Source organism: Pipistrellus kuhlii, unplaced genomic scaffold (genome assembly GCF_014108245.1).
Source record: "Pipistrellus kuhlii isolate mPipKuh1 unplaced genomic scaffold, mPipKuh1.p scaffold_m20_p_3, whole genome shotgun sequence".
In the NCBI taxonomy this organism is placed as follows: domain Eukaryota; kingdom Metazoa; phylum Chordata; class Mammalia; order Chiroptera; family Vespertilionidae; genus Pipistrellus; species Pipistrellus kuhlii.
The window spans coordinates 52,105,201-52,132,897 of record NW_023425529.1 but is presented as its reverse complement, the minus strand read 5'-3'; the positions used below and the strand labels follow the sequence as shown (position 1 = coordinate 52,132,897).

At 37.5% G+C, this 27,697-nt stretch overlaps 1 protein-coding gene across 2 annotated transcripts in view; it reads left to right on the top strand.

Annotated features, from left to right (window-relative positions):
* Positions 1-27,697, top strand: part of TAFA2 (TAFA chemokine like family member 2) — a 430,659-nt gene that overhangs the window by 294,546 nt on the left and 108,416 nt on the right. For both annotated transcript variants that reach the window (XR_006742860.1, XM_036457629.2), the window contains exon 2: positions 5,625-5,731. Coding sequence is in view for 1 of the 2 variants with exons in the window: in XM_036457629.2 (XP_036313522.1) it covers positions 5,626-5,731 (106 nt within the window). In the remaining variant the exon portion in view is untranslated. The remainder of the gene's footprint in view (positions 1-5,624; positions 5,732-27,697) is intronic.

The following is a 27,697-nucleotide window of genomic DNA, read 5'->3' as shown; positions in this document are numbered from 1 at the left end:
TCCATGCTATTCTAATTAACACCAGGTTGGTTTGAATATTACCTCATTGTAGAGAAGTGTCCTAAAGAGCCTTTTATATGTCTTGCCTTATATGACCTTTATTTCCACAGAAGTGCCCTAAGCTCAAGAGGAGGACAGCTTTTATCTCCTTTCTGTATAGGATTCTCCCCTTTTCCTTTCCATTTTTCCTTCTTTAGACCAGTTAAGCTTACTCTCTGTTTGTAGAAGGAAATGGTTTTTCTTATAACATAACTATTTTTTAATTCTTGTTTATTTACTATTAAATGCACTTTTAGCATAGGTCAGGAGCGGGAGGGTTTCAGTATCATCCAAAAGTCTAATCTCAGTGCGTCTAACTGAAACGAACTACGGAAGAGAAGAGTGGGAGGAAGTCTGGGATGTGATGGTCAGTCTGCCACTTTGACAACTTTTCACTTCAGCATCCTTCACTGCCAAGGTTACCATTTCTCAGTTATCCATTTCCCTGGTGCTGTGCGCAGGCTGCTGCTGCTTGGGGAGCAATTTCAAGGTTTCCTTCTCTGTGTATATTTACCCTGCGGTTTCCTGTTTTGTTTTGTTTTTTCCCCCCTCAGCATTTGCTGTTAAAAACTTCACTTAAATTTTGTTGTTTTTAAGGTGAATGTAAGAATTCTGAAAGTGGTGGGAAATTTTAAACTGAGGCCTGGCGGATAGCACACTGAATGGGAAGTGGATGCCTTCTTTTGTGGCTCCCACATAAGATCAGGAAGAAACATGCCATTCAGCCTTTGTTCCTTTGCGTTTTCTTCCTTGATACTACCCCTTTGGCAAAAATCTTCCTTCTCTCAGCGTGATTGTTGTTTTAAAGTCAGAATAAAACTCTCATTACAGATTGGATTTCTCTATTCTTCCTTCTTTTCCTGTTTGCCTTTCTCACCTCCCCTCCCCCACCTCTTTCTTACATTTTTCTTCTTCTTTGTCCTTTTATGGTTTTATCCTAAAGAAATGACACCCACTTCTTCCTTCTCACATTGACAACTACATAATATATTTGGCTCTAAGGCACCACCAACATTCAATAAGTACTCATTTACTAGTTATTAAGCTCAACTTCAGGCCACGCTGTAGGTAGTCACAAATGTATTGGACATAGGCCTTGTGGGATCGTTAGGGATCTTATGTTAGAGTGGAAGATGGAGATAAGTAAATGGGAAATAATAATGCAGTGTGGCAAGTGGCTGTCTTGCATAAAAAAGGGTGCTCAACATGGACTTGGACAAATCCAATAGGAGAAATTTTAACTTGCACTCTGACCAGTGAATATCAGTTAGCATTCTGATGGGGGATGGGGGATGGGATGGGTGACTGATATGTTTCAGGTGACATGGAGGTGAGGTATGCTGGGAAGCATTGAAGAAATTTAGTAGAGTTATAATAAAGTGATGGGAAGAACAGCATAAAATCAGATTAGAGACATAATGAATCAAAAACAAACTTTTTAAATGCTGATACAGGTTTTTATAGCATTTTCTACCTCTGAATGTAAAGAGGAATCATGTGAAAATTTTAACCTTATGAAGGGTGTCTCGTGATCATAGTTAAATATTTGGCTATAACAGAGAGAATGCATACATTCAGACAACAGTATTTATCAGGCACTTACGAAGTGCTAAATACTTTTCCACAAATATAGTTGTGGAAAAGGCACATACCACAGCCTGTCTTTTGGTTTCAGAGGATGACAATTTTGGTGGCAGGAAGTCCAGTTAGGAGGCTGTAACCTGTGAAAATTTTGGTGGTCTACAGTATTGCCATAGGGATGGAAATAAGTGCATACATTTAGGAGATATTGAGGAAGTAGTATTAAGAAAAGATGGTAATTGACTGGTCAGGGATGGGATTGGTAAGAGGGAGAAGGCATGGGTCTTTAAAGGACTCCCAATGTTGACCTTCATTCTGCTTCCTCTTTTAGTTTGACAGCCTGGTGACGTTGTGGGTGTTTCCATTTTCATATGTCTAGTTATCTGTTTGAACAGCTGTCAGTTTTGTCATCCCATTTGGTGGGTGCATAGTGGAATGGCAAATACAATGGGTCATTAACATTGTAGTAGAGACCCCTACTATGGGAAAACTATTATCAAGAATCATGCTAAGCAGCTCTTCTTATCAGATGAGTTTTGCTAAACTGTTACTTTTTTAAAGATGATATGCAGTACAATAAAGCTGTACGGATTGGGTGTAGAAAAGGCAAGATAATTGGCAAAAAGTGAGAAAATGAAGTGTCGTAACAAAGTTCGTAGTAAGAAGGCTGAGGGGAAACAAAGGCGATCAAAGATTGAAAATGGGCATTTGTCTATTGAGGGAAGAATTTTATAACAGATTATTTCTCTAAGAGGTTTCCTGATGGCATTTGATCCTGTGTTACTCTGTGGAGAGAGGTTTTTGGAAAAAGTAACACACTCAGATATGCCTCTTGTTAAAAACATCTGCTTAAATTTGTTGAACCCAGAATTTTAAAAAATATATTTTATGGATTTTTAGAGTTAGAGGAAGAGAGAGAGGAGAGAGAAACATCAATGTGAGGGCAAAACACTAATTGGCTGCTTCCTGCACACCTTCTAACAGGGATCAAGCCAACATCCTGGGCATGTGCTTTGACTGGAATCAAACCCAGCAACCTTTTAGTGCACGGGATGACATCCAATCAACTGAGTCACACTGGCCAGGGCTGTTGAACTCAGAATTTTACAAATACATTTGCCCCAATGTTTTTCACTAATACTGCATTAATATTTTCTGGAGCTGGTGCCTCACAAAACACAACTAGGAGAATGCTGGTCTAAGTTATGATCATAGTAAGGGTTAACATTTATCGAGCTTTTATTATCTTCTATGCATAATGTTAAACTCCTACATGAATGATTTTATTTAGTCTTCATATCTACAACACTATGAAGTAGATATTATTATAATAATCCTCATTTTAGAGACCAAAAAGGATCTTATTAAATAATTTGTCCAAAGTCATACAGTTAGTAGGCAGGAAGCCAAATTTTAAAACAAACAGTTTAATCTAAAAAGTTAGGCACCTATCCCTTTGTCCATGGTCTGACATGTTACAAGAACAAGGTCCACACAGGACTTTAGCTGTTGATGCCACTGAAACTCCCTTCATTCACCACATAAATGGGACTGTCCTGTCATGTGCTCAAGGATCAACATAACATCCAAATGACTGAACATTCTCTAACTTCAAAGTTGTTAATTGAAGAACAAGATCAGAAACCCATACAAGATTACACAATTAGAAGCTGGAAAAGCCTGGTCTCAAGTCTAGACAGTAAGACTCAAGAGTGAGTCTATGTTCTTTTTTTAATTTCTTTATTGATTAAGGTATCACATATTTGTCCTAATCTCCACATTCCCACCTTAAACCCCTCCCCACACATACCCTCAACCCCCTGTTGTCTATGACAACTGGTTCGGCTCATATACATGCACACAAGTCCTTTGGTTGATCTCTCCTCCTTATCTCCACCTTCCCTTACGTTGCTCTGAGGTCTGACAGTCTGATCTATGCTTCCTTGTCTCTGGGTCTGTTCTCATTCATCAGTTTATATTGTTCATCATTTCCCCTAGATGAGTGAGATCATGTGGTACTAGAAATATACTTATAAGAACCGAAGATGGGACAAGCAATAATGGTTATGCTGAGAGACAAATGAATCAGTCTGTAGTGAGTTTCTTTCTGGGCCAACAGTTCTTTTGAGTCCCAATTTCAATGTCAAACAGTTCCTTATGTGTACATATTTCAGTTCTGGATGGTGGACAAATGGTGGTAATGCAGGTCTGACAGTCTCTGGTTTGGTTCTGGGCATCCTTCAGCAACACACAGCTGCTGTCTGCTGGTATGGCTAGGTGTCGTCAGTGTCTTCCATCTCTGGACTGTTTCTCTTCTGTCTTCATGGCTGGAGTAGTCCTGTCAATTCCTCTCTGTTGCAGAAATCCACATGGTCTTGGAGTTGTTTTTTTTGAAAATATACAAACATATTCTCCACTAAAAGTTAATAAAGGAATCTTTTCTATGTTCTTAATCATACAACGTTGCTTTTTCAGCATCTGAATGAGTGTGCACAAGGCTAGGAAATCTTAACATCCATGTATATTACATATAAATGATATATTGATTTATTGTTTTACATATTTGTCAGTATAAAAGGCTTCTTTTAAAAACCGTATAGCCACCATTGCTACCACTGAGTCATATTTTTGGAGCTGGTATAATTGGAAACAAAGGTGGGAGGAGAAAGCTAACTTGGAGAACTCAGGAGGAATCAGGCTAGGTCAGGAACTGACCTCAGAACTCACTTGCAGTAGATCCAAGCCAAGAATGAAATTCTGCAGGTCAAGCACGAATGAAATTGAGAAGGCACTGAGTGATGGACATATATTTTTATCTCCCTAAAAAATAAATTCATAATGACTACATTTTACATTAGTTTTGCTTTTCTCTTAGCAATATAGTAATATAGGATTTTAATATTAGATAATTGTGGGTTTGGATTTTTATTTTATTATTAAACATTACCTGAGGCCAATTTCTAAATTTTGTCATTTATAAAGTGGGGATAGTTATCGATATATCAACATCTCAAATTTGTTCTGAAGAGCAATTGAAATAATATTCTATAAAGTGCAAGAGAAAGTAGGTGCTGAACGTTTATTGTAAGCAGCTATGATTTTATAACATTTCTATGCTTTCCTTAGTTTTGTGTGCTCATCTTGAAAATGTTAAGTTGGTACTTTTTTCTGTCTGCTTTTCCATTTCCCCCCTACTTCTGATAAGTATAGGAGTTCAACAATATTAAAATATCTGCGTATCTCCAGCAGTAGTGATGTATAATATAATGACAAAACTGTTGTACTGGTGACTTTGATTTTTTTTAAAGCACATTAGGAATAATAGATTTGAAGTGACTTTATTCTGTGCAGAAATTCATCTGGCTCATTTTATCTAAACTGCTTACCCTGACCATTTGACGTGGCACTGAAGAAGGAATATTTAGAAAAAAGTAAAATAAGTCACTATTTGGAGATTATTCAAATAACTGTGCCTTTGATTTTGTGAATAAGGTATGTGTATGGAGAGGAAAATGGTAGTATTTCTCACTGATTTAGGCTATTGTTAAGTGAATGAAGATAGACTTAGGCAGAATCTCTCTTATCTCAAATGAAGGTTGCTTAGAAAACTTTTTTCCCTCTTCATAGTTTCTATACAGTGAATAGCATTTTAAATATAATAAATGCAATTTTGTGTAATTTTCAGGAGTTAAATGGGTTAAGGCACATGTGTCAAACACAAGGCCCACGGGCCAAATCCGTCCCGCCAGGCCTTGCAATGTGGCCCGCACCGCGCTGTCATCACTGCACTCCACTGTGTTTCCATCACAATGACAGTTTATGACTGTTCAGTAAACCATTCGGCCCGCGATTTAGGCTGGATTTTAGATTTTGGCCCCTTCTCTGATTGAGTTTGACACCCCTAGGTTAAGGTGTCATGGAAAGCTTTAGACATGGCATAATTATAATGAAAAAAGCAATGGCTTCATATACTTAAGATTTTTATTATTATGTTCTATTTGCAGGATGAGTAAGGGATACTTACAGAAAGCAACAAAAGGAAAACTGCTAATAATAATATTTATTGTAACCTTGTGGGGGAAAGTCATATCCAGCGCAAACCATCATAAAGGTAAGCTCTTCCGCTTTCTTTCTCAGCCACCTTCAACACTGACCGTTATGTTCCATCTTCACTGGGATATTAATTTTACTCGATATGGGCCCCCCTGGCAATTCTCTGTAAGAAAAAAAATGCAGAGATAGATATCCTTATTATGGCTTTGATAGGGGGAGCATGACTATTTAAATGCTTCCGGGATAGTTGCCATTTCTGCAAATTGTGTTCAAAGAGGATGGAATTGTGACTCAGACTTTCACACCATTTACAACTTAAAGAGAGTGATGTTGGAATGTCAGGTTGACGCGTAATAAAGATGAGCTTCAGGTTGTAGTCATCCTCATCATGAAAGCATCTTTAATGATATGTGTCTTAACAATATGCATATACGGAAATTTTTCATCAGTGCATTTTGTGAGTCACACTTCTTCATGCCAGGGTACCTTCATCACCACCATTTGGACTCTCCATCTAGTCTGATACTTAGCTGCCTGATTCTGCTATAGAACAGAGTGAGAATATTTGTTTCATACATGTTTTAAGCTTGACAGCTCAAAATTACATCCTTCCCTGGGCATGAGACTTGAGACTTGATATAATGAGTAACTACCTCTTTCCAAATGAATGAAAATGGGGCTATTTCTGAGCTGTCCCTACATAATCATGTATTTATAATCTGAGAAGTCAATTTAGATTTTTCTCTGAAATTTGATTTTACAGTTTAATTATCTTAATTTAGTCTCTGTAAATTCTAGAGGCTAGCAACTTACTTTCTGATTTTGTTTTGGGGTGAAAGGGGAGTTAAGACCACCTTGAATTCTGTAACACTTAAATTAGTTACATGTGTGCATTTAATTAGCATTGCATGGAACATTAACAGCAGGGAAAGGAAAGATGTGGCATGAAGGAGTGATGTTTATCAGACAAAATCTTTTCTCCCTGTTGTGTTTAAAACTAGAGCCATCTTTCTAAATATGAATTTCATGAAGAGGTCTTTTATATTTCATAACCCTGTTTTTGTGCCACTGTGTGTGTTTATTATATATATTTTAGAGTTTTCTTTAATACTACACACTGATTCACATATCACACTTTAAATTCTCTTTAATAATTGGTATTAATAAAAGATATTGAGCGTCCTAGGACATTATTCCCTGTGCCCCCAAAATGGCAACATTGAACCAAACTTAAGGACAAAATAGTGTTAAGTACTCACCTTTAAAAAGAGTTGAAAACCATTGGGGCCAGCCCCCCTGTCTTGGTCTTATCAAGAGAAAACGTGTCATCCTTACTATCTGGAGGACAGTAAAATTGTATGAATTTACTTCATACAATAAAATATGGTTCAATATTAAAAAAAGATAATAAACTTCAGCTACATGCCATCAACTGTAATAAATGCTGCAAATATATTGCCTGGCAAAATAGAAAATTACAGAAAAATACAATATAATGCTATTACATAAATTCAATGACAACCAAAAATTAAGCAACATCCTTACTATCTGGAGGACAGTAAAATTCACACAATTTTATTGTATTTTGTAAATTCAATAACAACCAAAAATTAAGCAACATGCTATTTGGAGATATATATGTACTTCCCTTCCCAGCTTATAAAAAAATAGGTGATTGAAGATGGGAGACTCACAGGAACTGTGGCATCAGCCTGGTGAAGCAAGGGTTTGTGAGAAAGATGCTTTCCATCTGCAAAGCCAAGTGATAGGGTCTCTAAGAGAATCACGCACAAGGACTGCCCTGCGGTGACTAATACATACACTTTTTTAAGGCTACTTTTGATAATATTTAAGTTGTGTTATGGTCTATGATAACTTTGAAACTAAGGTTTCCCCTTACTTTTTGCCAAGAAAATACTTCTTGGACATAAGAGATTACACATCTCAGAAAACCTACTTAAAGTGCCAAGCCCAGTACATTATAGAATTTTGTGCCCTTTTGGTGTTTCATTCTTACCTTATCACTGATGTTTTGGATGAAGGTTTGAGAACAGATTTCTCTGTATTTTCCTTTTTCCTCATTTCCCTCTTCCTTCCTTTCTTTCTTTTATATTTTCCACACAAAATGCCCCGTTAGTATAATGTATTTTACATTTAAAATAAGAAGTGAAATGTGTATGTGCACTTCAGGAATGTTCATAAAACTAACACCAGTGTGCTCACCACCCAACAGAGAAATGTAACATTTCTAATACTCTTGAAACTGGCTGTGTCTGCCACTCGGATTTCATTCCTTTGCCTCTTCCCCAAGATAATCACTATTTTAAATTTTGCAATTATAATTCCTTTGTTTTTGATTTCATCATGTACGTATATATCTCCAAATGGCATGTTGCTTAATTTTTGGTTGTCATTGAATTTATGTAATAGCATTATATTGTATTTTTCTGTAATTTTCTATTTTGCCAGACAATATATTTGTGGCATTCATTACAGTTGATGGCATGTAGCTGTAGTTTATTATCTTTTTTAATATTGAACCATATTTTATTGTATGAAGTCATCACAATTTATGTATTTATTTTCTGATACATAAGCATTCAGTGTTCTATTTTCTTACCATTTTGACCGATATTTCTATGAACAATCTTGTACTCCTGGTGCATGTGCACAAGGCTCTGTCTCAAGCACATTCTGAGGAGCACGATTTTATGAAGTTTTTGTATTTTCTTTCTGGTGAATCTCATTCATGATACTTTATTTATTTTAGGATTTGTGATTTTTAAAAATGTTGTGAGCTAATGTTCATTGTAATCCTATTGATAAAAATTTTAAAGGCCCCTGCTTAGGATACATTCTTCCATAGATGGTTTGCATATACCAAGTGCCTTATGTGAGGTTCCCTAGAAGCAGAAATTCTTGTTTATATTATTCATTGAAAGAGTGCTCCCGGGAGAGTAGCAGGACAGAGCAGGAGATAAAAATTAAGCACAAATAGAGTCTCAGCTGGAGAACAGCCTGGTCAGGTCCTGGGAGGCTCTGAAACATGATTTGCTCCACAGAATTGGTCTATCCTTGAGGTGAGATGGACAGCCTTGTCTATCCTTGTGTCCATTTGCTATGGATCTATTATCCATGGTATGGAGGGGCTTTCTTGGGGAAGAGACTACGCTTTAGCAGAGGGTGAGTCTCCAAAGAAGGGAGGGGCTTTAAATAGTAATCTAACATTTACAGCAAATGGAAGACAGGTGCACAGTTGATAGAAAGGATCTTGGTAATGAACCAGCCTATAGTCCTGTGCAGTCTCCTCCTTGTGCCCCTTCAGATCTGCTTACTTCTCAGTTAAGTTTACTCCATCCAGCCCTGGCCAGTGTGACATAGTTGGTTGAGCGTCCTTCCTGCCCTGAAAAGTTGCATATTTGATTCCCATCTGGGCACTTGCCCGGGTTTCTGGTTTAATCCCCAGTAGGGGTGATGAAGGAGGCAGCCAACCAATGGTTTTTACATCAATGTTTCTCTCTCTCCCATTTCCTTCCTCTCTCTCTAAAATAAATAAAAACATGTTTGTTTGTTTTCTAAGTTCACTCCATCCTGGCAAAGCTTATAAAAGATTCTGGTTGGTTAAAATTTTCAAGAAACTGTACTTGAGCAAAGTGGGGCCCCCACTGACGCATTTTGTACCAGGGCCACTACCAATGCTCATTGTTTGCTCACGCCCCTAGACATTTTAGGTTCCCCTCTTCTCCAGCTAGCACTTCTGCTCATTAAAGAGGCTTGCCTCATGTTTTATCCAGATCACATACCTGAGGGTTCTGAACCCTGAATTATTACACTCTTAAGCTGTGGTTATTGTACAAACACATTTGTAATCACACTAGAGGCCCACGCATGGATTTATGCACTGGTGGGGTCCATGGGCCTGGCCTGTGGGGATCAGGCCCAAACCAGCTCTCCAACATCCCCCAAGGGGTCCTGGATTGTGAGAGGGTGGTTCTCAGGTGATGTACCCCAGAATCCGGCTCCCTCCTCTCTGATTCCAGGTGTGTTACCTGAGAACCACTGCTGCCAAGGGACCACAGCTTGGCAGCTCCTGCATTGAGTGTCTTCCTCCTGGTGGTCAGTGCACGCCATAGCTACTGACTAGTTGGCCAGTCGGCTGGTTGGCTGGTTGGCTGGTCACTCAGGCTTTTATATATATAGATTTAGTCATGGTGATGTCAAGAAATGCCCAATGGATCATCTGAGAGCCTAACATAGTCTTACCCATCCCAGTATACAGGAGATACCCTCTATATCATGATCATCATGGTCCTTACCCCAACAGTATCTAACTCCTTTCTTTTTCACTGTCTGTGGGGCTGAGTAGTAGCAGCTGTAGCGTTGTGTATAGCAGGGCTCTTACTCTTGTCCCTGGTAAAAGCATCTTCTTTCTGGGAAGCAGTACTTCGAGACTCACAGAGTCTATTTGTAGTTTTCATAAGGAATATTTTAGATTGGATAATTCTGATGAAATATTTGTTTTACTTAATAATTTTTGAGTACCTACAATAAGGGCTTAGAGTATAGCAGAACATAAAGGAAGCAAAATCTTTGTCTTCATGGAGTTTTTGTCTAAGAGGTGGGAAGATAGTTAATGAAAACAAAAATAAAAGTTTTCTGTGAAAATGCTATGGAAAAAAATAAGGAAATAAAGAGGAATAGGAAGTATTCAAGAGGAATTGTAATTCTCAATAAAATCTTATAGAGACAGATATGAATATATTTGGGGGAAGGATATTTCAGGCCCAGCAGCAATAAGTATGAATGCTTTCAAGTAGAAGCATGCTTGCAGACAAGGAGAAATGGTAAGAAGAGTGGTGTGAATAGAACAGAGCATGCCAGAAAGAGACTAAGACATTAGGTCATTACAAAACAGATTAATATAGGAGAATAAAAAAAATAGAATAGATAGCTCATCAAAACACCGGTGTAATGGCTTTATGCTCTCAAAAGCAACCCAATGCAGTAGTATTGTGTTATTCTGATTTTTAAACATGATGTAGAAATACTTGTAGAAATCTAGAGTATTTGGATTTGAAAAATGAGAAATCTAAAAATCAGAAAATGTCACCTGCTTAATAAAATTCTCTGAGCTTTGGAGACTAAAATATCCCTCACACAGATGAATTAGTTTACTGCTCAAACCACCACAGAGATTCAGCCCTGAATTATCAAAATTGTTTTGAGCCGGGCATTTTATGAGGGACAGTGATTAACTCAGAGGAGTGTGACAGCCAGTCAGAAAGTATAAGCAGTATTTCCCCCCCCCCCTCCCCTTGGAAGCAATTACATTAGATACAGCTTCAGATTCTGTGGATCAGAGAGAAAACCTTTGAGTTTAGGACTCCAAGTTTTCAACAAAAAATACAGTCATTAATCTTAGAAGGTTGATCTGTTTTCTTGCCCTTTTCTTCCTCTACCCATATAGCCATCATTGGATATTTGGGTTGGAAAAGAATCTGTATTTATTGTGAAAGACCTATAGACAGGTGAAAATTATATACAAAGAGAAAAAGAATAAAAGTTCTTTGATTAGCTGAAATTGAATATGTTACCCTTGTCATATAAGGTTAATACTAATCTGAGTTAGACATTTTGATTAAATTGAAATTTTTTTTTTCAAAGAAAAACTAAATTTAAAATAAAAATGATTTTTTAGTTCAAAGGCTAATGATAGAACAGCCATTTAATTTTTTTTTGGTTGCTTTTCATTTGTTTTTTTTGTTCACTTGGTAATTTATTCATTTATCCAACCAACTACCCAGTAACCAAAATATGTATTGTCTGTTAAGTGTTGGATGTTAGGTCCAGTTCTGGAGATATTAAAGTGACCAAAAGCAACATAATCCATTCCCTGTGGAGCTTACAGTATAATTGGGAAGGAAAAACATTAATCTGATCATCAGACAAATAAATATTTGCTCAATAAAGTGCTGTAAAGATAACATTTCAGGATAAGAATATATAAATTGTAAAATAGATGTGGAGGAATCAGGAAAATCTCTTCTAGAGAAGGGACCTTTGAACTGAGATCTGAATGAGGAGTGGAATTTAAGTAGTCAGAATGCTCTGGAGCTAAGAGCAGTCAATGTCTGGAGGTTAAACAGCAAGAACTGTGGCACACGATTTGCAGGGAGAGGGGGCTGGGCAGATCCTCTGCGGCCATATTCAAAATGCTTGTTCTCTTACAGTTAAAATTGTTTGATCCAATTTAGCTATGGTATTACTAGGGTTCTCTTGGGCTGGTTTATAGCTGATTATTATGTGTATTACAATTTAAGAACTTTGGCTTATAATTTATATTGTTTTAAGCACCTTGTTTATGAAAACAATCATATTAATGGCCCGAGAGAAAGAAAAAATGGCCATAACATAAATTGACTCAATCTTGTACTTTTGACAAAATATCTTATGACATAGTTTATTGAGTTTTCAAAGTAATGCATATTTTTTTGAGAATTTTGATAAGAAAGAAAAATGTCAAGAAGAGAAATAAAGTCAACCATAATTTTTCCACATAAAAATCATCAGATGGCATCTGGAGATCTAATTTATGAGCATATTAAACATATTAGGGATCTTGGTGTTCATGTGCTTATTTAATTATTCATACATTTATGGAGATAGACTAGGCATGTGAGAGAGTGTGCTGCTCTGAGCTGGTGATTCGGCTTTAAATTATGCAGGTCAAATTTCTTTTATTCTTCCATATCTTAATTTTTCTTCTTTTTATTTTAAGACTAAAGGCCCAGTCTTAAAACAAGACTCGTGTACCAGTCCTTCCCCATCAGGGGTCCCTCGACCTGGCCTGCAGGGATTGGGCTGAAACCAGCTCTCTGACATCCCCTTAGGGGTTCCCAGATTGCAAGAGGGCACAGGCCAGGCTGAAGAACTCTACCTGTGCACAATTGGGGATGGGGAAGGACTGCGGGAGGGCTGTAGGGTGGTACGGCCCATCTTGCTCAGTCCCTATCAGCAGGACCCCAGCAGCAAACTAATCTCCCAGTTGGAGCACCTGCCCCCTGGTGTTCAGTGTGCGTCATAGTGACTGGTCGAATGGTCAAACAGTCAGACACTTTGCATATTAGGCTTTTATTATATAGGATATCTCATGCTTACAGGATAGTGCATGAAACCCATATGTATACTCAAAAGGATATTTATAAGGCAAACAACTGTGCAACTATCAACCAGGATAAGAAATAGAATACTGTCAGCCCCTCAAGCTCCTTATGGGTCTCAGATGATTACAACCTTTCCTCCCGCAGAGGTACTTCTTTCCTGTCTTGCTATGCCTAAATACTAGATATTATTTTGGCTTTTTTATTTTGTAAAAATGGAATCTTATTATGGGCATTCTTTTCAGTGTGATTTGCCTTTTACCATTGACATTTTCTCCTGAGATTCACCCATGTTGTCATATAGGATTGCATTGTAGGAATATACTATTATGTATTTATCTTTTGTTGTTGATGAGTTTGGGTCTTTCCAGCTGTTGGTTGTTAATTGACAAAGCTGCTGTGGATATTATTTTACATGTATTTTCATTCACATGTGCAAAATTTCCCCAGGGTACATTTCTCTTGCACTATGTTACCCATTGGGGGATGTCCAGACATCCCTCTCGCAATCCGGGACCACTCACTCTTTACCGCCCACCTGCTTACTCCTTACTGCTTGGCTCGCTGCTCCTTAGCACTGCCACGGAGGTGGGAGAGGCTGCTGCCACTGCCACTGCACTCGCCAACTATGAACCCTGCTTCTTGCTGAGCGGTGCTCTTGCTGTGGGAGTGCACTGATTACCAGGGGGAAGCTTCTGCATTGAGCATCTTCCCCCTGGTGGACAGTGCATGTCATAGCAACAAGTTGTTCTGGTCATCTGGTCATATTGCCACAAGCGTTGCTGGCTTTTATATACAGTGGTGCCTCACACAACGAACTTAATTCGTTCCAGGAGCAAGTTTGTTATGCGAAAAGTTCGTTATGTGAAACGCGTTTTCCGATAACAATACATGTTAAAAAAAATAATTCGTTCTGTAGCATAAAATATGCTAAGATGACATAAAAAAAGATAAATTTTTTGTTATTATTTTTATTTAGATACATCTAAAAACAATTTTTTTAAAAAAAATTATATAAAAAAAATATTGAGTTTAACTTAAAAGGACGACTGCTGTGATACGTGCGTGATTTAATTCGTAATGAAGAACGATTGCTGTGATACGTGCTTAAGTTAAGCGCAGTGACTAACGACTGCCTGCAGTGCCTGCGCGGAAGGATGCAATACATCGGCAGCGATCGTGGAAGCTCGGGCGAAGCAGTCGTGGAAGCTCGGGCAAAGCGGTCGTGGAAGCTCGGGCGACTTCGTTGTGTGAAACGAAGTTCGTTGTATGAATCATGAAATGAAGTTCGTTGTGTGCAGCGTTCGCTGTGCGAGGCGTTCTTTATGCGAGGCACCACTGTATATATATATAGATACTTTTATGACTGATCCTCATCACCTAGCAATAATTAAAGGAAATAAAAGAAGTCTTGGATTGATTTAACTTAGAGTAGAATTTGCTAATACTTGTTTCTCAGAGCTGTTTTTCTCAACCATTTTTTTTTTCCATTTTTATTCTCTAGGGAGCTTTTTAGATATTTTTTCCTAGTTGATCTCATTTCTCTTGAAATTTCAATACCACAAATATACTGTATATCTCTTTTTAAAAAATATATTTTATTGATATTTTTTTACAAAGAGGAAGGGAGAGGGATAGAGAGCTAGAAACATCAATGAGAGAGAAACATCGACCAGCTGCCTCCTGCACACCCCCTACCAGGAATGTGCCCACAACCAATGTACATGCCATTGGCCTGAATCGAACCTGGGACTTTTCAGTCCGCAGGCAGATGCTCTATCCACTGAGCCAAACCGGTTTTGGCTACTGTATATCTCTTAATGTGCTTATGTTTCTGGGATTTATAGATAAAGAGAATGAGATTTTTTTTTTTTCATTTCCCATGAACCAATTTTCTTTCCTTTAGGGGATGATATCACCCTTGTGGAAAATGTATGAATCATAGATGACTTTTGTTACTCCATAGTACCTGTTTTTTAGTACTAATATTCTTTTCCTACCATAATCATCAGTTAGAAAAGTCCCTAATAACATAGCAAGATAACAGACCTTAAGGACTTGAAGGAATTAATATAATCCACTAGATCAATAATCTAATTTTATTGAGTTCATATGACAAAATACTACTAAAAGCACTATCAATCCATATTTTGAAAAAAACCAAAAACATAGAGCACAGATTGGGCCCCTTTTAGAAGTATGAAACTTCAGATAAAGAACAACAAAGTCAATCTTGAAAAATGGCAATTTTGGGCTAATATGTAATAAAATCCTGGAGTGTCTTCACAGGTACTCTCATTCATGTTCGGTATATCAAATGGACAAGCAATTTTTCTGTTCTTATTAATGTATGGTAAATATTGTTGTGACTTGACCTCCCATAATTCTTAACATACTTTCTTCAAATTATTATGATTTGGGGCTCAATTTTTCTTTTGACCTTCACTTCTAGCAGCATTTTTCTAAATTATTAGGTTCAAGTTCAAAAATACCTTTGAAAGATGAATGAAAATTGTTCTAATATTTCTACCAAGGTGATATAGCATTTTTGTTTATGAAAAAGAGTTCTTAAGATTTTGAGAACTCTGTACTCTGATAAATAATATCACAACCCCAAAACAATTCAAGTAAGAAAACTGTGAAGAAAAACTGATCTTAAATGTATTGTTAATATAAGGTTGACTTGATTAGAACTGTTGTCTTGTATTATGTAATTTGAATTTATTTCGGTTAAAATTGAAACTTGATTTGTGATTAAATGAGAACTTTAGTTACAACCTAAAATAACAGCCTGGTCAAAGACAGCTCTGAGAATGACAGTCACGTTTTTTTTGACGGAGGTATTTAACTTTTTTTCTGTAAAAATATGAAGAGATTTTAACAACTGTTAAAGCAGTGAACGTTCTGCAATTTCACAATTCAAGCTGTTACTCTAGAAAAACTAACGACTCAGTTCATCTCCCAGGGGCATTTCATCAAGCAAGTTATTTTGTGATCATAGCTTGCAGTTATCCTTTCCTCCTTACTTCCCACACAGATTTTCTCCTGTTTCTCTGAGCTGCTGTTCAACCACCCACACTTTCTCTTCCACGCAAGTCCTTTGCTCATTTATAACATGCCATCTCCTACTTCCACTGACCCTCTCAGGCTGACACATATTTTTGCACTTTCTAGTAACTTTATCTTTTCAACATTCAAGCTGGACTTGTCTCTATTATTTCTTCTACTGTTAGTATCATATGTGCACATGCTTTGTCCTTATCTGTGTGTGAAAAAGTAAGCTTTAATTACATACTCATTGTGTTCACTTTTATTACACAAGTGTGTGGTTTGTTTGTTTTTATGTTCTTAGGGATTTCATTTTTTATTTATTTTCTTTATTGATTAAGGTATTACACATGTGGCCTTATTTTTAAGTTGATGAGTTCCTTGAGAGCAAAAAGATCTAGTATATTTTGATGGTTTCTTGGTGCTGAAGTAGTATCTGCTTATGATAAATGCTCAACACATATTTGTTGAATAAATGAATCATAAATAAATTACCAGGAAAAAGAATATTTTAAAGGAAAGAAAGCAATGATAATTTGATATTATTTCTGAAAGTTAATTGTATTTGATATTTGACATGTATAAATTACTTTGGAAAATCCCATTATATGTGAAATATATCATCTAAATGTATATGAAAAAGATGCTTTGCCTATCTTTGATCTCAGTGTCTTCCAGTGCTAGCATTCTAGAGAAGTATTTGTTAAAGTGTTTCATAACAATGTTTGTTAAACAAGAACAACATTAAGGGTGATTTTATGAAAATAACAGATATTTTGAGACATTTACAAAGTTAGAAAATAATGCATTGGCTATAATTATTATACAAACAACCTAATGATTTAATAAATCTTTTAATGAGGTTGTACTTGAGTTCCATTTCTTTTTATACTTGAGTTCCATTTCTTTTTATAATTCCTGTGCAATTTGTTTCAAATCAGGAAAAAAATTTGTTCAGTTGATTGATTTTCTCAGTGAACTAGTTATAATTTGAAAATACATTATAAAAGAGCTTGATTCCTTTTCGACTAACAGGTAGCACTCACTTTCCTTAAAATACTCCCACAGGTACACATTTGCAAAAACACATTAATTTCGTGTATGGGAAAAGAATTAAGGGGCTGATTATTATTTGTATTATATCATAAATTGTTCCCTAAATGAGTCAAAATTTAATTGTATTTCCTAAGAAATACCTTTTAAAACTATCAATATTTATAAAAGTATTATCAGTAAAATTAAAATTTCTGTATACAGAAGAAACTAAAATAACTTACATTTTATGACTCTTCAAAAGAAACTTTATGTGAATTATCATTTTTTAAAAATCTCTACAGCAAGCCAGTGTAGAAAAATGAGCACCTGTTATTTCTACTTTACAGATAAAGAAACTAAAATAGGTAATAGTTTCACCCAAGGGCATTCAGCTTAAATCCTAAATTCTTCTGACTACAAATTGCCTTTTCTTTTCACCACTCTGATCAGATAAGTATCTTAAATACTAATTCAAGTTAGTCTTTCTGTTTGTTTATCCTACAAATGCAGTTTCCCATACTCAGGAACTTGTACAGGGGTGGGCAAAAGTAGGTTTACAGTTTGTATGGAAAATAACACAATAGTTAATAAATAATAATACAAATTAAACTGTGTTTTGCATACGCACAACTCTGTACCTACTTTTGCCAATCTCTGTATTTGAAGGAAAAAATTCTTTCATATATCTTACAATTTATTTTATTATTTAAAAAAGAACTTAAGTTTTTGTCTAGTCGTACCCAGCTTTTAGTATTGGTCCTGTGAATACCTTTCTTTCAAGTCACCAAACCATAGTGATCTATAATTTTTATAATAATACAAATTATTAGGCCAATGGAAAATACTTTTAATATCTTCTATAGTTTTTTACTTTTTCATATTGTGAGTTCCATTTCTGTATCACTAATGTATTGGATGTTTCTATAATAGGAAGCCATTTACTAAGTAATTCAAATCTGGTGATGATATTTGAATGTTAACCAAATAAAATAAACAGGACACAAACTGGATATTAAATTACCAAAGAAAATGACTACTTCACTAAACACATAGGATGAACATGTCTACCTCCCCAAATAAATTGTTTGCTGGGATGGGCAAAAGTAGGTTTATAGTTGTTCATATGGAAAATTATGTGAGAATAAATAATAATACAAGAATAAACTCTGTTTTGTGTACTCATAACTATAAACCTCCTTTTGCCCATTCCTGTATTACCTTGCAAAGTGGAACAAAAGCTTATTTTATGTAATGACTTCTGTGGTTAATTCAACCCAACCTTTCTATTGTATTAATAAGGGAATTACAGTCTTGCAAAAATGGGATTAGGCAAACATTTACCTGTTCTATCAATTGGAATAGCCTGGACTCTTTCCATGTAGTATGTTGTACGTTTTGTATTTTGATATAACCTTGCTTGTGGGTCATTTCTCTGAATGCTATTGGCAAAAGGCCTTTGACTTTAGAGTTGTCAGATGATTGCTTTTGCCTCTGGACACACTGGGCAGCTGTAAAACGGTGATTTCCCCAGAAGGGTATGCCCTACCTCATTCCTCCAGGTGTTTTCTTTAAAGTCTCAGCTCTGGCTTCTCTCAAAGCCTTAATACCAAATTCTCACAGCGAAAAGTTTTGTGATAAGATCCTGTTCTCGTTAATAAATCAGAGGTTGATTGTGAAGTCACAGTGTTTCCTGAAGCAACGTTCAAGGTCTCTGTGTCACTTGTCCTGTCCCTACAAGACAATCAGAGGCTTTGGGCTTAGGATATTGGGAGCCAGAATCTTGGGTTGACAAAGCCCTGGGGCATATTGGGAGTTTCTGAATGCTTTTCCTTTTTTTTTTTCTTTTCTTTTTTTTTCTTCTAGAGGCAGTGTCTTTGAGTGGGTAAACAAACCTAGGTAAAAACTATTGAGAATAATGTAAACTAAATTATAAATGTTAATAGTCTCACTGAATGGCCCATATCACAGGAAAGACACTACAACTGCTGTGGACATGACTGGGCTGGATCTCTCTCAGACCCCAGAAATTTAAATGATCAACTCAACTATTTGGACACTTTTCAGTGCATCATTTGACTTTCTTCTCTTCCTGAAATATCTTGGTTCTCTGCTACCTGTGTTCCCAGGAACCCATAGCTACCATGTCAAGCAGCCCATCTCATCATGTTTAATTCCTTATGACTTAGACTCATTTCTATAGATGATCCTAAGCTTGGTGTGACAGTAACTTTCATTGGAATTTAGTCGGTCTGTATAATTAACATATAAATACACACCTTGTGTATATTTCTGAGTTTTGTGATACTGCCAGATGGAGGTTGTTTTGTGGAGTGTTTTCAAGGCAGGCAATAATATACCATCTCAGCATGAGAAAATATTGTTACCCCTCATAGACAAAGATGATCTTCTGTGAGCTAGTAATGGATTCTCACATGGCTGATAATTGTTCATGAGTCATGCTTTCTAGCCAATTTGTTATCTCTCTATAACTGTGTTTTATGATATTTTATTGAAGCACAGTGACTTCTATTTTAGCAGAACAAAATTATTATTTCTGTTTACTTTCATTTCAAATTAGATCATAATGGAAATCTTTGGGTGTAATGAGCTTTAAAAACTAATTCCTGTAAAAATGATCCATTTAACCCAAATAATAAAAGCCTTATCTTGGTAACATAAATTTCTGTATCACAAAGAAATAATAAGCACTTGAAAATATGTAGAAAATGTGGCCTCCTTTTGTGTTATTATAATGAAATAAACCTTTTTTATGTGTTGACAAATGGCACCATATGTATGATTCAGTTCTGAATGCTGAAACATTGAAACTGTACTAGACCAGATTTCATTCTTGCTAAAGATGCCTTGAAATATTTTTCAGAAAACCACTTAGATAACAGTCTTTTTCAAACTGGAGATGCTTGTCATGCTCAGTGTCAGTCTTAAGCTTAAGGCTGAAGTATTTCTTTCCATGGATCAGCCAAATGAGATTCTATGAGAATTTCACTGCTTCGAAGCAGTGAAATTCTCATAGAATCTCATTTGGCTGATCCATGGAAAAATTAATTAATAAATAAACAATGAGAAAGTACAAGTTTATAACACTCTCATCTTTTAAAGCAACACATGCTCTAATAACTATATTTATGCATACAATATTAAACACTTTTAGAACTATCTCTTATAAGCCAAGCTTGTATCATTTTCACACTAATATTAAAACTGAATATTTCCATCCCCCAAGTAACCAATTAATCCAAAATTTCAGGATTGAAAAAATACTTAGAGGTCATATACTTCTAATTACTAATCAGTGCACAACTGCCTTCTACAGTACTCCTGATTAATCTTCAGCTTTTCCTATATATTACCTCAGCTTGTTATTTCACAAGTCCACCTACTTCATTTTTCTAAACATCAAATTGAACTTGTTTGAAAGTTCTGTCTTTATATATTAACTAGAGGCCTGGTGCATGAAATTCATGCACGGGGGTGGGGGTATCCCTCAGCCCACCTTGCACCCTCTCCAATCTGGCACCCCTCTCACAATCCAGGACTGCTGGCTCCCAACTGCTTGCCTGCCTGCCTTCCTGATTGCCCCTAACCACTTCTATCTGCCAGCCTGATCACCCCCTAACCACTCTCCTGCCAGCCTTATTGATGTCTAACTGCTCCCCTGTCACCCTGTTTGCCCCCAACTTCCCTGTTCTGTTGCCTTGGTCACCCCTAACTGCCCTCCCCTGCAGCTTTGATCACCCCCAACTACCCTCACCTACAGGCCTGGTCCCTCCAAATTGCCCTCCCCTGTTGGCCATCTTTTGGTGGCCATCTTGTGTCCACATGGGGGCAGGATCTTTGACCACATGGGGGCAGCTATTTTGTGTGTTGGAGTGATGGTCAATCTGCATATTACTATTTTATTAGATGGGATAGAGGCCTGGTGCATGGGTGGGGGCCAGCAGGTTTGCCCTGAAGGGTGTCCTGCAGTTGTTTGGGCAGCTTCACTTTTCTGGCTTCTCTAAATGTAATTTCCCCAATATCTAGAGTCCTGCTGCTTCCTAAACAGTGTGCCAACTTTGTTTTAAGAACAGAGCAAAGTGAAGCAATTCAGCAAAGACTCAGTGGTCTCAGATCTGTAGTATAAAAAAGAAAAGACTTTTTTGAAATGATAATTCAAGGTTGCCATCTTTTTTTTCAAGTGCTTTTACTGAGGTGAACTTGTACTGAAGCTTGTCTCAATTCTCCTGCAAGGCCTAAGGTATATACTCAGATACAAAGGCAGCTAGCCATCCCCTAGTCTCTCTCTGTCTACATGGTGGCTAACCTCAGCTCTCCTCTGCAGTCTGGCCCTCCTTCCTCCTGTGAACTTGCTCTGCTTCTCCATGAATATGGCCACCCACTGGCTCTGAAGTGTATACATTGACTGCAGCCACACACTTCTATAATATTCCCGAGACTAGTGTATTTCAGTATCAAGTGAAAAATTCTAAAATTCCCTAAATCTGCGGTCACCAACCAGTCCAAAAGGTTGGCGACCGCTGGTTTAAGGACACCTTTGGCCTAAGTAACTGTGGCTTAAGGTTAAATACGGCTTGGGACATTTCAACGGCAAAGAATGTCTTCAATGTTGAACAGCCCTTTGCTTTCCCCCAACTCTTTCAGTTTGTGGCTACTGTTTTGTAGTTTTCATTTTTGATGAAATTAAAATATCATAAAATATTAAGGGCTGCTCATGCTTTGAGGCATTGGAAAAATTGAATTTTCTGGACCTAGAATGGATGCGTTAGTTTGATTTCTAGAAAATGCTTCATTGAGTGCATTGGGCCTTGATATGAGAATCCTCTAAAAGGGCTCATCATAAAAATCACACCGACTTGAATAAGCTCACTTTCTTAACTTGGCCTTTTATTCTTTATACAGATTTATGCAATTCATTGTTTTTAAATGAAAATGTCAGACATTTCAGAGGATTTGTACCTGATATTTTAAAGAACAACAGAGTTCAACTTCAAAAAAAAAATCAAGAATACACTGTGCCAAAATAGCATTTGCTCTTAGAATGAAAGGAGTTAGTTGCACTTGATATTGGTCATTTAATCTCCCCCAAATAAAGATCAAGTTTCCCCAAGAGTGAGAAGTTCTTTGAGTAAACTAGACTATATTATGTTTTCCTCTTTTTTGTGCCTGTGTGCATAGTGAACTAACATAGGTGGCCAAGAAGATGCATGATATAATGCTAAATATAATTATTTTATATATACCATGAGCAAAAGAAAGAAAGGCTTCTTTACGCTTCCCTATGAAGACTGTGGCATTAAAATATTAAAATTCCTTGGTACTTTTCTTAAAGCTTAAGCTTTATTCAGCACTGACTAGTCTTTAAATTGAGGGTAAGAAACTCAAATCATGACTTGATTGATTAGGGATTTATATGGCTGTCCACCTCTTTATATCATCTTTCCCGACCAATCTGGATACCCTATTTATCAACCAGTGGCTTTTAAACTTTCTATATTCTCACTCTTTGAATCAGCCTCATTCTTAAAAGTATACTAGTTTAGTTTGAGATAGGTCCTTCTGAAATTTGTTTCTTTTGGAAGAAATCTCATTTTGACCATTCACATTTTAAATAAAAGGAGAGAATACACACACACACACACACACACACACACACACACACACACACACATTGATTTCACAGAGGAAGGGAGAGGAATAGAGAGATAGAAATATCAATGATGAGAGAGTCATTGATTAGTTGCCTCCTGCACCCCCACACTGGGGATTGAGCCTATAACCCAGGCATGTGCCCTGACCGGAAATCCAACAGCAACGTCCTGATTCATAGGTCGACGCTCAACTACTGAGCCATGCCAGCCAGGCGGGAGAGAGCCTTTGACATAATATAAAGCATCTGGTCTGCTCCGGTCTGCTCTCAGTATGGTTTCACACTGTTCATTACAGATATAATTTGAGTAAACTAGACTATATTATGTTTTCCTCTTTTTTGTGCCTGTGTGCATAGTGAACTAACATAGGTGGCCAAGAAGATGGACCACGTTTACCCTGGAACCCACCTATTGGTACAAGTAGACTGTGGCCTGACTTCTTGCGAGTATTGACCCTTGCTCCAGCTGGAAAGATAGATGTGCATAGTGCCCTATGTAAATCAGGGACTCTGTCAGTCTTTGTTGAATTAAATTGAAGAAGCTTTGTGCCAGTATAAGATCTTTCTTTATAGTGGGGACCTAGACTCTTTCCTGCTGATAGTTGACCTTGATTAGCCTTGATTTCTGCATAATTTTTGGCTTCTGAATGCTTGCCTTGATCTTAACTAAGTTCTACATTTCCCTTATGATTCCTGCTCTTGGCCTTTCAAGTGTCTATGTGTCTGTCACCATCCTCACTTTCCCACTGCCTTGCTGGGTATGAGAGTCTCAGAAGAGTAATTGCATTAAAATCCTGTAGAAAAAAAATCAGGTCATTGTTCTCCTTTGCTAGAAGGCTGGTCATGAAAATAGTACATTTTTTGCTTACTTGGAGATATTGAATATTTAAAAAGAGTGAAAGACCTCTATGGAAAGAAAAAAGTCTAAATAATTTTCAAAGTATATAATAGAGACTGAATACAAGTTGTATTGGGTGTTACATTAGAAATACAGGCAATTCCCTGGCAACTGGCATCAAATTGTTTTACTCTACATTTGATATTTTTTTTGGTTGGCTCATTTGCTCTGTCATCTCTCAACCAGTCCCTTTTACCGAGCTTTCTATTTCTAGAATCTGTGCAGCTTATTTGTCTGCTCTCTGGTTGAAGGGGGTAGTTTGCAAATTAACATGCATGTAAAATTAAAGGAAGGTTTGTCAAGGAACAATGAAGGTAGATGTTTAATATATACAATCTTATAACCAAAGTAAATTTAAGAAGTTTTAAAATATATGAGGTTGCTTCCTCATGCCAAACCGACTGGCTGTGAAACATGCCAAATAACATTATCACTGATTTATCATACTCTTGACATAAATATACAGGCGCAGTGAAATACAGCACTGAGGCACTTCAGGCACATATATAAAAATAGCTTTGAAGCATATTAAGTCAGAATTAACCTAAAAATGCCACTGCTTCCCACTTTACAATACGCCTAGTCACAGCTCTGTGCTTTGTGAATTTGAGTGATACAGCCTTGAATTCAGGTTAGAATTGCTGCCCCTTTGAGAAGAGCAAAGACTTAAACCACCAGCCTTATTTCTCTTAGCCCTGCCTCTTCCTGTGCTCTCTGGTTCATGTTTCCTGAGACCCTGACCCAGGGACATTCCCATATGCTCACACAGCTCCAGATCTTTGCCTATGAGTCTCCTTCTACCTGAAGTCTTTCCCTAATTCCTTCTCATTCTTCTGGTACTGATTCTGACCCATCTTTTACCTTTTTGGGTAGCAACTAATACATCTCTTCCCGAGAAAGCGTTCTTTGATCCTCCTGGACCGGGTTAGATATTCCCTGCACTGCCCCACAGGACAACACGCTCATTGCTATCTTGGTACTGACAGTATGGCTCTATGCATACCTCCTGGGCTGCCCCCTCTACAGACTGTAAGTTCTTAGAGGAAAAAATATTGCTTGCTTCAGTGCCCCAGAGACATAGGCAAGTTTGAACATTTGACAGGACAAGCCTGAGGGAAGTCCATACTCTGATACTTTCTCTTCATGTCTAATAATCTTGATATCACCTGGTTTCCTCTAAGGCAGGTTTTCTTAACCTTGACATTGTTGATATTCCGGGATGGATAAATCTTTGTTGTGGGGGTCTGTCCTGTGCACTGTAGGATTTTAGCAGCATCCCTGACCTCAACCCATTAGATAAATCAGCCCTATCCCCGACTATTCCCCTGCACCCCCCACCCCTCCTCTCCATATGACAATCAGAAATGTATTGCCACATATCCCTGGGGGTGAGACCTGTGGTTTTCCCCAGTTGAGAATTACTGCTCTAATATTATTCATCATATTCTTTACAAATGTTATACTTCTTCAAATTATTGATAAATGTATTCTTTAAATGATTTTTCAGGGGAAACAAGCACTTGCATTCTTCCTGGTGCCCCAACCCTCTGCTATACTTCTGCAGCATTAGGCATATATAATAGTAGGTGCTCAAAACTGTTTGCTGAAAGTATTAAAAAAAAAATGCCTGGGAAGAATAAATACATTTCTCAGTGATTGAATTGTCTTTTTGTTAGTTTGCCTCTTTTTCTGCTTCAGTTGGAACAATGTGAAAACTGTCCATAGACTATATCCCTAATCCCATAAGGCCCACAGGATTCTAGGTCTTCCTACTGACTAGGCTCATCTCAGATGGTTTTCCTTTTTAGCTTGAAGGATTCCTTCAACCTATCAGTCTTGTATCTGCTTTGAGCCTTGGGGTCTGTTGTCTTTTCTGTCGGGAATATGCCCTCCTCCCTTTACTTATCTGCTAATATGAATTAAAAACTATAAAAATTTATATTCAGCTGAATCCGGTTTGGCTCAATGGATAGAGCATCGGCTTGGGGACTGAAGGGACTCAGGTTCAATTCTTCTCAAGGGCATGTACGTTGGTTGCAGGCATATCCCCAGTAGGGGGTGTGCAAGAGGCAGCTGATTGATGACTCTCATCAATGTTTCTAACTCTCTATCTCTCTCCCTTCCTCTCTGTACAAAATCAATAAAATATATTTTTAAAAAATTTATATTCAACAAGCTTTGAAAAGAGAAGGATTTATTGGAAGCATGTTATGCACTTAATAGTAAGAAGGGCAGGAGAAATAAGGCCTTGGGAACAACTGACACAAGAAACTTAAATGCTGCCTGAATCACCTTTCTGTCTCTGCCTCTCATGTACCTACCTCTCTGATATGCTTTCATTTTATTCCTCTATGACATCCTTCCTTCACATGCAGAGAACAGAGGCACAGCAATGTGCCGAGTCTCCCTCCTTAATCAACAGTTCTACTGTTATCAGTGGAAATGAGTTATATCTTTCCCCACAGAGTGCTTGGGGTTGGGTCCTCATACTATCACAAGGAAAAAAATTTTCTGAGACTTGCATGGGAAGATAAGTGATTTTTATTTGCATGTATTTACATCCTTGGTTTTCCAAAGTCCCATTTCTCTTAACCCAGTTCTGGAAGACATTCAGTAGAGATAGAAGCAAAACTAGCATCCAAAGTTTCCTTCTCATGGTGGCGTTGGGGTTGGTTTAGCATCAGGCTAGTTACAGTCCATTAGTCCATTGTTTGGGGTTCACATGGCTCTGGGCCATGTGGGCGAATGCAGGAGAATTAGGGGAGTGTGCCCCCCGTAACAAGAGTTCCAAGAGAGCAAATTTGTTTGTTTAGGGCACATGTGTCAAACACAAGGCCCGCGGGCCAAATCCGTCCCGCCAGGCCTTGCAATGTGGCCCGCACCGCGCTGTCATCACTGCACTCCGCTGCGTTTCCATCACAATGACAGTTTATGACTGTTCAGTAAACCATTCGGCCCGCGATTTAGGCTGGATTTTAGATTTTGGCCCCTTCTCTGATTTAGTTCGACACCCCTAGTTTAGGGGATCAAGTATCTCAAATATTCCCATGCTTGCTGTGGCCATGCCTACCCTGGCCAATGACCTGTTCCCAAGTGTGACAGACAGAAAAGTACCTCCCTATTTCACCAGACTTTACTGTGCATCATCCCTTCCCCCAGTGATCTGTGGGGAATAGAATGGCAAGTGTTAAACTGCAGCTTCCTGGCAAAGTTGCACAGGTCACATGCCTATGTGCTATTTGGCCCTCCCTTTGCACCTTTCTAGCTGTTTGTAACTAGTCCATTACAATGGTAACTACCACCAGAGACGCATAGGTTTTCTTCTTTTAAGTTTAGTCACCAGAATTGGTTCACATTGGGTCAAATGTCCATGCCGTGCCTGGTTTAATCAGCTCTGGCTGTGGATTAGGCTCACCTAAAACAGATGAGACAGCAAAGAGTTATTTTTGAATTTTGTGAACCAACTAGCCAACTCAAATGTTGTCTACTCCAGTGGCTAATTATTTGTAACCCTTCTGAGCTCATCTCTGATATCATTGCTTCAAAGAACCCTAATTAAAAGCTCTTGTAGCACTTTGCATTTCCTTATAACACTAAAATTATGATTACTTTCTTATTGATATAATTTGTTTGTCATCTCTCTCCCACTTGAATGCAACCTTCAAGAGTGCAGCAACCACATCTATTTGTTCTGTGTTATTTTCAGCAATTAGCATAGTCTTGCTAAGAGTACACATCTGATTAGTAGTTATTGAATGTGGAAATGAATTCCTGGACTCAGTCACAAAATTCCTAGCAAATCAGACATATAAGTGGTATATTAGAGAGGAAATGTTAAACAATTTCAAATTAGTTTTATTTAAAGGAATATTAGTGACTTCAAATAATACATGCTGTGCCCTGATGAGTGGGCTCAGTGGAGCATCATCCCATGCACTAAAAGGTCGCCGGTTCCATTCATGGTCAGGATACCCGCCTGGGTTGTGGGTTTGGTCCTCTGTCAGGGCATGGGATGGAGGCAACCGATTGTTGCTCTCTCACATTGATGTTTCTCTTTCTCTCCATCTCCTTTCTCTCTCTCTCAAATCAATAAAAGCATTTAAAAATTATATACATACCTACAACACCCAGATTATCATTCATATTTGAATACTATCGCTAAAATGATTATATATCAGAAGTACTTTGCAAATTATGTAATAGTAAGGTAGCCCC